This window comes from Halictus rubicundus, chromosome 14, assembly GCF_050948215.1.
Source record: "Halictus rubicundus isolate RS-2024b chromosome 14, iyHalRubi1_principal, whole genome shotgun sequence".
NCBI lineage: Eukaryota > Metazoa > Arthropoda > Insecta > Hymenoptera > Halictidae > Halictus > Halictus rubicundus.
In genome coordinates this window covers 1,373,882-1,385,215 of record NC_135162.1, presented here as the reverse complement: position 1 = coordinate 1,385,215, position 11,334 = coordinate 1,373,882, and the positions used below count along the sequence as shown (strand labels likewise).

General features: G+C 38.7%; 1 protein-coding gene across 1 annotated transcript; it reads left to right on the top strand.

Moving 5' to 3' along the window:
• Positions 1 to 632: 632 nt before the first annotated feature.
• Positions 633 to 9,534, top strand: LOC143361002 (uncharacterized). Its single transcript, XM_076800242.1, has 5 exons — positions 633 to 1,515; positions 1,882 to 2,870; positions 5,249 to 5,588; positions 6,645 to 6,743; positions 8,978 to 9,534. The coding sequence occupies exons 1-5, from the start codon at positions 633 to 635 to the stop codon at positions 9,532 to 9,534; spliced, it is 2,868 nt and encodes a 955-aa protein (XP_076656357.1).
• Positions 9,535 to 11,334: the final 1,800 nt, after the last annotated feature.

Below are 11,334 nucleotides of genomic sequence, written 5' to 3'. Positions count from 1 at the left end.
ATTTGTTTTATTGTTTTATTTCTTTGCGGATTGCGGAAAGAGAGATGCGAGATAGAGTTCCGTGGAAATATGGCCTGGAGCCCTGTTGAACGTGACCACGGGTGGCGGAATAGCGTCTTTGTATTTTTGAGAATAGTTTCTGTATTTTTGTTGTCGTGTACATCTCTGTACACGCTCCTGATAGCCTGAGCGAATTTGAGTCGTAACAGGCCATGCTCGGTTTCCAGAGCAATATCACAGAAGCGATCGGCGTTGCGTTGTTTGTTTGAATGCTCGTGGCATTCTTCTCGTAACCTCGTACGGAGTCGCATCGCATTTTTTGGAGTCAGATACGCATCGGAGAGACATAAAAGTAAAGACGTAGATATTCTGAGTGACCCGTGGACTCGTTAACGTGTCTCTCAGTCCTTTGCGAGATTTTATATTGTTTAAAGTGTGATCGAGTTGTGCCTCCGCGGTGGAATTTGTTCGTGTGATTGTGAACCGATCGTGTGAACAGAGCAATGAGCGCACCGTTTGAAAATACTGCCGACCAGCCTCCGACATCAGAAGTGGGATACTTGCGGGAAAACTCAGCTCCGCAAGTCTCCACGCCAGAGAACGATGGGACAAACTGGAAACTAATGTTCGAGATGCTATTGGGACGGATGCAAGGTCCAACAGTGATGCAATCAATACCAACAACAACCCCGATATTTTTACCAGAGTTTGATCCGGACAATGGAGATTACAGTGCGAAATCTTGGTGCAGAACTGTAGATGTTTGCCTCGCGGAGCGGCCGATACAAGGCAGCGAATTGATTATGGCATTAAGTAGAGCACTGAAAGGTGGCGCATCCGCGTGGTTGTCACAAGTTAATTACGCGGGAATGAACTGGAAAGAATTCAGAGAAATCTTCCTGGCGCAATACGATACCGTCGAAACCCCTGCTGGAGCAATGATGAGGATCAACGCGGGAAAACCGAGAGAAGGCGAGTGCATGTCTTCATATGCAAACCGAGTACTGGCGGCATTCACGAATTTGTACGCATCAATGTCAATGGAACAAATTGTTGTTGCTTCAACATTGAAACATTGCGTACAGTTAGATCCTCGGCTGCAGCGACTTGCGTTCACAGCAAATATTATTACACGGGCTTCATTACAAAAAGAGCTCATGGCCTTCGACTTCCGTAAGCGGCCAGCTACCACCGACGGAAGAGACTCAAAATCGTCGGACAGCAAGAAGTCGAGGAGTGTTCTAACATGTTTTACATGTGGCAAGATAGGACATAAAGCTGCGGACTGTTGTCGACGCCAAGGAGCTATGAAGGTGTTGGGACCTAAGCCTGGTACGAGCGAAAGCAACCGGAAACCACCGAAAAAGCCGGTTACCTGCTTTAAGTGCGGAGAGGACGGCCATATTGCCCCGCAGTGTAAGAAGGAGGATGGAAAAACACATCCGAGGACATTCACGGAACGCCGGATCAACTTGTGCAGTATCGCGCCGATAACTGCAAAACTTACGGAGTCGGGTGAGATCTATAAGTTTTGCTTTGATACGGGTGCAGAATGCTCTTTGATAAAAGAATCTGTAGCAAATAAATTTTCCGGTAAGCGATTTGAATGCTTAACAAGGTTAATTGGTCTTGGCAACGGTAACGTGTTGAGTAGCTTACAGATACTGTCCCAGGTGATCATACAAGATCACAGTGTTGAAATTCTTTTTCATGTTGTGCCGGATGAACACTTGAGTAGTGGTATTTTGATTGGTCGTGACTTAATCATGCGAGGGTTTTCTGTTGAAATTTCGGCGAATAACTTTATTTTAAAGCGGGAAAGAATAATAAATATTTGTGATGTTGGCAAAAAGATCGATAATTTTAATTGTATTGACACAGATATAGTCGGCTCCGATAAAGAATTACTAATTGAATTATTGAACAAATTTTCGGAATCATTTGTTATCGGTACACCTATGGGTAGGGTAAATTCGGGAGAGTTACAAATAAGGTTAATGGACCCAAATCGTACTGTGCAACGACGACCATATCGACTTAGCCCTGATGAGAGGCAAATCGTAAGGGACAAAATCGACGAGCTCTTGTCGGCTGGAATAATTAGACATAGTTGTTCTCCGTTTGCCAGTCCCATAATTCTTGTAAGTAAGAAAGATGGCTCTGATCGTCTATGTGTTGATTATCGAGAGCTTAACAGTAATACAGTTCCCGATAGGTACCCCTTACCGCTCATAAGCGACCAAATCCAGCGGTTAAGCGGATCACAATACTTCACGACATTAGATATGGCGTCGGGTTTTCATCAAATCCCTATCCATAAAGACTCGATAGAGAAGACTGCATTTGTTACTCCGGATGGTCAATACGAATATTTGTCCATGCCCTTCGGACTACGTAATGCACCTTCAGTATTCCAGAGAGCCATAAATCAAGCCCTTTCTGGACTAGTAAACACATTTGTAGTATGCTACCTGGACGACATCATGATTCCGGCTGAATCTATACAGCAGTCTTTAGAGAGGTTACAATTAGTGTTGGAAAGATTAAAATTAGCCGGTTTCTCACTCAATTTGAATAAATGTGCATTTCTAAAATCGCGTGTGGAATATTTGGGCTTTGAAGTGACCGCGGGAAAAATCAGGCCAAACCCACGGAAAATAAAAGCGTTAACGGAATCTTCTCGTCCTTCAACGGTGACACAGCTTAGGCAATTTATTGGCCTTGCTTCTTATTTTAGGCAGTTTATACCTAAGTTTTCTCAGGTCATTTCCCTGTTATACAAATTGACTACGGGAAAAGGAAAGATAGAGTGGAAACCGCAACACGAAAAGATCCGGCAGGACATTATAGGCAAATTAACAAATGAACCGGTATTAATGTTATTCAACCCGTCATATCCAATTGAACTACACACTGACGCGAGCTCGGATGGCTACGGTGCTGTTTTAATACAAAAAGTAGACAATAAATCTCATGTGGTTGCATACTACAGTAAGAGAACCACTGACGCTGAATCGCGATATCACTCATATGAGTTGGAGACGTTAGCGGTAGTTAATGCCATAAAGAATTTTCGACACTTTTTGCAAGGAAGACAATTTCTAGTTGTCACTGACTGCAACTCGCTTAAAGCCTCGCGTACAAAAATTGATCTCACACCGCGGGTACACAGATGGTGGGCATTTCTTCAGGCATACGATTTTGATATAATATACCGAGAAGGAAAGCGCATGAGTCATGCGGATTTCTTCTCGCGAAACCCTTTACCGATCAAGAACAGTCACAAACGGGTCGAAGAGAAGCGGGTTAATTTGGCTGAAATATCAGAAAATTGGTTACAGGCTGAGCAAAGACGAGATGACGAATTAAATAAAATTATTTCTCAATTGGAAAACAATGAAATGGACCCTGATACTGCTAAAACATATTTGCTGAAATCCGGAGTTTTGCGTAGGAAAATACAACGTAATAATCGTAGCCAATATTTACCCATAGTTCCGCTACATTTTCGATGGTCCGTAATTAATAATATTCACGAGTCTATTATGCATCTTGGTTGGAACAAAACATTAGAAAAGGTTTATCAACATTACTGGTTTCCTAATATGTCTAAGTACGTTCGTAAATTTGTCGAAAATTGTGTCACGTGTAAATTATCAAAGTCTCACTCAGGTAAAGTGCAAGCTGAATTGCATTCCATCCCAAAGGTGAGTATACCGTGGCATACGATTCATGTCGATGCTACGGGAAAACTTAGTGGCAAAAATAACCTAAAGGAATACGTATTTGTGTTTATCGACGCATTCACTAAATTTGTAATTTTACGACATACCACAAATATAGACGCAACAAGTTCTATAACAGCATTGAATTATTGTGTAAATCTATTTGGGGCACCGTCTAGAATCACTGCCGACCAGGGCAGATGCTTTGCGAATAATAACTTTCGTGACTTCTGCAAGACCCACAATATTGATATAGATATATAGATATATATGTATACAAAAATCAATAATGAATGTTAGCCGACGTGACGGGCACGTCGTTTATTTGTTTATTTGTTTATTTGTTTCCTAGGCGTTTTTGAACAGAAGCATCTCGGTGCGACGCATTTGTTTTTTTCTTATAATGATTCACTCTCAGTTCGAATCCGGCAGCACACGGGAGAACACTGATAAAATAAAGTATTTGAATTTTATTCACGAGTATACCTGCTTCCCAAAACCAACAGGTTATGGGCCCAGGCACATAATTAAGGTGTACGTGTTAGTGTAGAGTGACGTAAAAAAAAAAAATTGATATAAAAAAAAAAAATATAAAAAGAAAAAGTGAAAGTGCAAGTATTAACTGTAAGTGTTAAAACTCAGTGCGAAAATGTGTGAAGAGGCGAAAAAGGCAAAACGTAACATTAAGCCGTTTAACGGTGAAAAATATAGTATCTGGAAATATCGAATTCGTTCATTAATAGCAGAAGAAGACGCATTAAAAGTCTTAGACGAGGAAGCTCCCACTGATCCAAAGGCATTAAGTAATTGGAAAAGATGCGAAAGGATTGCCAAAGGAATTATCATTGAATACTTGTCTGATTCAATGCTCAGTTTTTCAACAGAAGCTGATACGGCAAAACAAGTCATACATAAACTGGATTCGATTTATAACCGAAAAAGCCTGGCGACTCAATTGGCGATTGAGAAGAAACTTCTAACGTTCAAATTTAAAGAAACTACACCGCTGTCAAAACACCTGATCTGTTTTGACGAAATGGTAGTTGAATTAGAAGCAGCAGGGGCAACATTAAGTGAAATGAGCAAAATCGCAAGACTTTTACTTACATTACCGAATTCATACGATGCACTTGTAACTGCGATTCAGACTCATGCGGACGAAGACCTGACACTCGGGTTTGTGAAAATAAAATTACTTGATTATGAAGTGAAATTGCAAAATGAACAAAGTGAAACGAGTGCGAAAGTTCTGCAAACAGAGACAATTATAAATAGTGAGAAGAAGAATAAGAAAAATAGAGGATTTAAATTAAATTTTAAAAAGAAGCAAAACTACGGCTTCAGAAATAAAAAATTTAATAAAAACAATAAAATGCAGTGCGATCATTGTGGGAGACGCAATCACGAAAAGAAGGATTGCTATTTCTTCAAAAGAAATCAAGCTGCAACGGAATATCATCAACGAACACTGCATACAGTTCAAATGCAGAATGAGGGTGAACGATTTGCATTTATGACTGCAGATCAAGCTGATGACGAACAGATTAATGATCCAAAAAAAAATCAGTTTTATAATCGATTCGGGAGCAACGGATCATGTGGTCAAAGACATCGAGGTGTTTAAGACACTGTCTACATTGGACAAGCCAATAAAAATATCGGTTGCAAAGAAAGGAGAAGCTATCAGCGCAACAAAGATCGGGACCATCGATGTGACAACAAATCTTGGTGCAACGGGTGTCCTAGAGAATGTGCTGTATGCACCAGAAGCGACGACCAACCTTTTGTCGGTGCGCCGAATCCAGCAGAGCGGGATGACAATCATTTTTGGTGAATCTGGAGGCGTCATGGTAAAAAAGGGTGGTAAGACTATCCTAACCGGTAAGTCAATAAATAATTTAATATGCGTAAATTTCACGATAAATAAAAATATGTGTAACAAAACATATGCAAATAACATCGTAACTTTAAACGCATATAAATTGTGGCATGAACGTCTAGGTCACATCGAACAATCTAAGTTCATCAAAATGAAGCAGCATAATTTATTTGAAGACAAAAATTTAATTGAGTCAATAAGTCCTACAAAAGATTTGTGTGAAGCTTGTGTATTAGGAAAACAAGCACGACTGCCTTTCTCAAAGGAAAGGGACAGGAGTCATATTACGAGACCTTTGTTCATCATACACTCTGATGTATGCGGTCCAATTAAGCCTCCGACTATTGACAATAAAAATTATTTTGTTACATTTATCGATGAGTTTACCCACTATACGACAGTTTATCTCATTACATATAAGTCTGACGTATTTAAAATGTTTCAAGACTTTGTCGCTAAAAGTGAAACCCACTTTAATTTAAAAATCGCAAATTTAAATTGTGATAATGGGAATGAGTATTTGTCAAATGAATTCAAAGCATTTTGTGTACAAGAGGGTATCCAATATAATTTAACAGTTCCATACACGCCACAGCAAAATTCCATAGCGGAGCGAATGAATAGAACACTGTTAGAAAAAGCTCGCGCTATGATTCACGGAGCTGAACTCAAAAAGGAATTTTGGGGTGAAGCTATTCTAACGGCTAATTATCTAGTTAATATAACCCCAAGTAAAGCCATTATAGAAAACAAAACTCCTTTTGAACTTTGGCACAATAGAAAACCAAAATTAAATCGTTTGAAAGTTTTCGGTAGCACCGTGTATATTCATGACAAAAATAGACAAAGTAAATTCGATAAAAAGTCTATTAAAGGGATTTTAGTTGGCTATGGAAAGAATGGATACAAAGTATTAAACGTGGAAACAAATCAATTTATTATAGCACGTGATGTGGTTGTTGACGAGATTAATTTTAAAAACTCGAGACCAACTTATGTACACAGAAATAATGACTTTGAAGACAATAACCTTCAAACAGAACGTTTTAAAACTGATGAAATAAAAATCCGTGAGAATCAAGAAAGCGAAGCAAACGATTCTAGTAAAAAGATCGAAGCTCGTAATGATTCTCATGAAGGTGAGTTGCGACGAAGTACAAGAATAAAGAATAAACCTCAAATAAATTATAATGAGGAATATGATTATCATATTTGTGCACTGTCGACAACTTCTGACATTCCTAGCTCGTATAATGAGATAAAATATCGTAGTGATAAATGCGAGTGGGAGAAAGCTATAAATAATGAACTTAGATCGTTGTCACAAAATAACACATGGACTTTGATTCCACGTCCTAATAATAAAAACATAGTTGATTGCAAATGGGTGTTTAATATAAAAATGGATAAAAATGGAAATTCATGTATATATAAAGCTAGACTTGTTGCAAAAGGTTTTAGTCAACAATATCTACAAGACTATAATGAAACCTTTGCACCAGTTGCACGAATAACAACCTTTAGAATGATCATTGCGTTTGCAAATCAACATAATTTATTGGTCCATCAGATGGACGTAAAAACCGCATTTTTAAACGGTTTATTGAAAGAGGAGATTTACATTCGTGTGCCGGATGGGATTTCAGCGCCTGAAGGACATGTATGTAAATTAAATAAAGCATTATACGGTCTGAAACAGTCTGCAAGATGCTGGTTTGAACTTTTCGAAGTTACACTGAAAAAGCATGGTTTCCAAAACTCCTTATCAGATCGCTGTCTATATCTTTTAAATAACAATCATATTTATAAGAATATCTATGTACTCTTGTATGTAGATGATGTTCTGATAGTAACGTATGATAGAAATACGATGCAAAATTTCAAAGAATACTTAAAGAAACAATTTTCTATGACAGATATGAACGAGATAAAGTTATTCTTGGGAATAAATGTCATACGAAAAGAAAATACAATCTCATTAGATCAAAATGTCTATTTAGAAAATATTTTGCGTAAATACAATATGATTGATTGTAAAAGTTTAGATACTCCTTTGCCTCCGAAAGTAGATTTAAATGCTCTGAATGCTGACGAGTATTATGATGCACCATGCAGAAATGTTATAGGCTGTTTAATGTATGCTATGCTATGCACACGGCCTGATTTATGCTTTGCAGTAAATCTGCTCAGCAGATATCAAAATAAAAATAACAAAGAGCTATGGCAAAACTTAAAGAAAATTTTAAAATATATAAAAGGATCGTTAAAACTTCGTTTAGTTTACAAACGAAATGATAATTATGAAAATTTATTAAATGGTTATGTAGATTCTGATTGGGCAGGTAACGAAATAGACCGGAAAAGTACAACTGGCTATATCTTTAAAATGTTTGACTGTAATACAATCTGTTGGAATACGAAAAGGCAAAATTCAGTTGCAACTTCCTCGACAGAAGCCGAATACATGGCATTATATGAAGCAACTAAAGAAGCTTGTTGGCTTAGATCTCTTTTGAAGAGCATAGAGATAAATATTAAAGAGCCGATAATTATCTTCGAAGATAATAATGGTTGCATTGCTATCGCAAGTAATCCAACAGATCATAAACGAACAAAACATATAGATGTAAAATATCATTTTACACGTGAAAAAGTGGAACAAAAGGTAATAACACTTAAATATATTCCCACAGATAAACAGTTAGCTGACTCATTCACAAAACCATCACCGAAAGTGCGGTTTTTGTACATCCGCAAGCAGATGGAACTAGTGGAACATGAATAAAAAAGGGGGAAACAAAACTATTAAAATTAAATTCATGTAAAACTACAATTTCCAAATGTTTTAAATTTTTTTTATTTTCATCTGTAATCGTCAGTATAGTGGTCTGATTGGGTTTTTCTGGGTTTTCCCCAATCCAGTGCAACAAATGTTGGACCATTTATGTACCACCCAGTATTAAAGCATTATTAAATAAATGAAGTGTTCTCTCTTGCGTTAATTGTTAACGAATTAATTTTTGAGTGGGAGTATAGATATATAGATATATATGTATACAAAAATCAATAATGAATGTTAGCCGACGTGACGGGCACGTCGTTTATTTGTTTATTTGTTTATTTGTTTCCTAGGCGTTTTTGAACAGAAGCATCTCGGTGCGACGCATTTGTTTTTTTCTTATAATGATTCACTCTCAGTTCGAATCCGGCAGCACACGGGAGAACACTGATAAAATAAAGTATTTGAATTTTATTCACGAGTATAACTGCTTCCCAAAACCAACAATTGACCTGCACCTAATTGCTACGGGTACGTGTCGTGCTAATGGTCAGGTAGAAAGAATAATGAGCACTCTTAAAAATATGCTTACAGCGGTAGAATTAAATAATGAAAAATCTTGGCAAGAGTCTCTTGAAGATGTCCAACTTGCATTGAATTGTACAATGAATCGTATAACTAAGCACAGCCCTTTAGAATTACCTATAGGTAAAGTTGCCAGGCCAATATCTTTGTCAGTTATTAATGATGAGGATGAAGAACTCGATCTTTCGGATATCAGAGAGCAAGCGACCCAAGCGATCGATCAAAACGCTGTGCAAGACAAAACTCGATTCGATAGTAGTAAGGCAAAAATTATTAAATTTTCGGTCGGCAATTACGTCCTTATAGAAAATCACGAACGAAATCAAACGAAATTAGATGCTAAATTTCGCGGTCCGTATAAAATAATCGAAGTTTTGCCTAATGACAGATACCGTTTGAAGCCCGTAAATGGCAATAGAATACTTAAATATGCTCACGAGCGATTGAGATTGATGCCTGATAGTTCTGTTCCCATGGAGCTTGATATGTGCAATCATTGTAGTGACGTTGAATTGGCAGAATGTGCCAGTGTCGGGGATGACAACAGTGAGGAAAGAAACATGTGAAAAATCCATGCGTCGTGCTTATTAGTCGTAAGCCATTATTCCCAAACCCAGTTTAGCTGGTAAAGGAGGCGGGGCGATGTAACGGCAGACGATGGATGTTTTGGGTCATGTTGATGACTGTGAGATGTGTGACCACATGGTTGGTTGAGAGTCACATGAGTTGACTGTGATATGTGTGACCAAATGGTTGGTCGAGAGTCATATGAGTTGACTGTGATATGTGTGACCACATGGTTGGTCGGCTGCCACATGAGTTGGCTTTGTTCCTTTTCTTTTACTGTGTCCAGTAGTGGATACAGTAAATATTTGGTATTGTTGACTTGAGCTCACTGTGCGTCAGAACTGCTTGGCTGAATTGTTTCACTTTGTGATACCGAATTATTTGATTATGGTTTATCGGGAATTGGTTTTCTTGTATGGTGCTTTGGCATAGAGCATATGGCGAACACGGCAATCAGAACTCAATCAATATTTTGTCAGAATGGACGAACGGGAAACATAGATGATATTTCTTTTACAGACGATATATAAAGTCATTGTAATTGCACACGAGGACGTGTGACAGTCAGGAGGGCCGTGTCGGGGCGAGGCGCAGCGACGTAGCCCGATGGCAACGACGTGTAATGCTCGTTGTAATATTCTCTTATAACATTTGTTTTATTGTTTTATTTCTTTGCGGATTGCGGAAAGAGAGATGCGAGATAGGGTTCCGTGGAAATATGGCCTGGAGCCCTGTTGAACGTGACCACGGGTGGCGGAATAGCGTCTTTGTATTTTTGAGAATAGTTTCTGTATTTTTGTTGTCGTGTACATCTCTGTACACGCTCCTGATAGCCTGAGCGAATTTGAGTCGTAACAGGCCATGCTCGGTTTCCAGAGCAATATCACAGAAGCGATCGGCGTTGCGTTGTTTGTTTGAATGCTCGTGGCATTCTTCTCGTAACCTCGTACGGAGTCGCATCGCATTTTTTGGAGTCAGATACGCATCGGAGAGACATAAAAGTAAAGACGTAGATATTCTGAGTGACCCGTGGACTCGTTAACGTGTCTCTCAGTCCTTTGCGAGATTTTATATTGTTTAAAGTGTGATCGAGTTGTGCCTCCGCGGTGGAATTTGTTCGTGTGATTGTGAACCGATCGTGTGAACAGAGCAATGAGCGCACCGTTTGAAAATACTGCCGACCAGCCTCCAACATATATATATGTCGAAGATGTCGAAGGCCGAAGAAGATTTAATTATGCAGTTTTGTTTTGTTTTGTTTTGTTTTGTTTTCCTCGGCACGCGGCCAGGTATGGTTGGGCTCCTGAGAGGGGAGCGCGGCGGCGGGCAGATTGATTTGCCGAGAGAGAAGGGAGCGACGAAGAGACACTTTCGAACAGATCGTCGAAAACGACACTTGTGTTTGTTGTATCTCGAATAAAGAATAAAATTGTGTGAATCATTGAGCGTGCTTCCAATGGAGAGAAAGAACAAGGGAAAAGCTCCGACATATATAATAATATACATATATTATTGCATTTTGCGCTTCGTGGCATAAAAAAAGCTGCTTTAAATTTCATTTAAATGATATTTGAATATAATTTTCTTTCTGACAGGAAGTGAATTCCGGTTCATTTTCTTTTTAATTATTATAATGTTAAGAATAAACTGATTGAATATATTGTTACGATGGAAGCTGTCGATTGCGGAGATCGAGAGAAGTTGGCCGTCGTATCGATATTGTAGTATCCGGCCAACGGGGTTGTTGTTAAGAAGAAGACAGACGACAGAATCTCTCGAGTCGTCGAAGCGAGAGCACG

Excerpts from the sequence above, each read along its gene's own strand:
- LOC143361002 (XM_076800242.1), top strand. The coding sequence starts at position 633 with ATGCTATTGGGACGGATGCAAGGTCCAACAGTGATGCAATCAATACCA. Across the intron at positions 1,516-1,881 it reads TGCAAAACTTACGGAGTCGG|ATATAGTCGGCTCCGATAAA; the intron begins GTGAGATCTATA and ends GTATTGACACAG. Across the intron at positions 5,589-6,644 it reads CGTCATGGTAAAAAAGGGTG|AACGTTTTAAAACTGATGAA; the intron begins GTAAGACTATCC and ends ACCTTCAAACAG.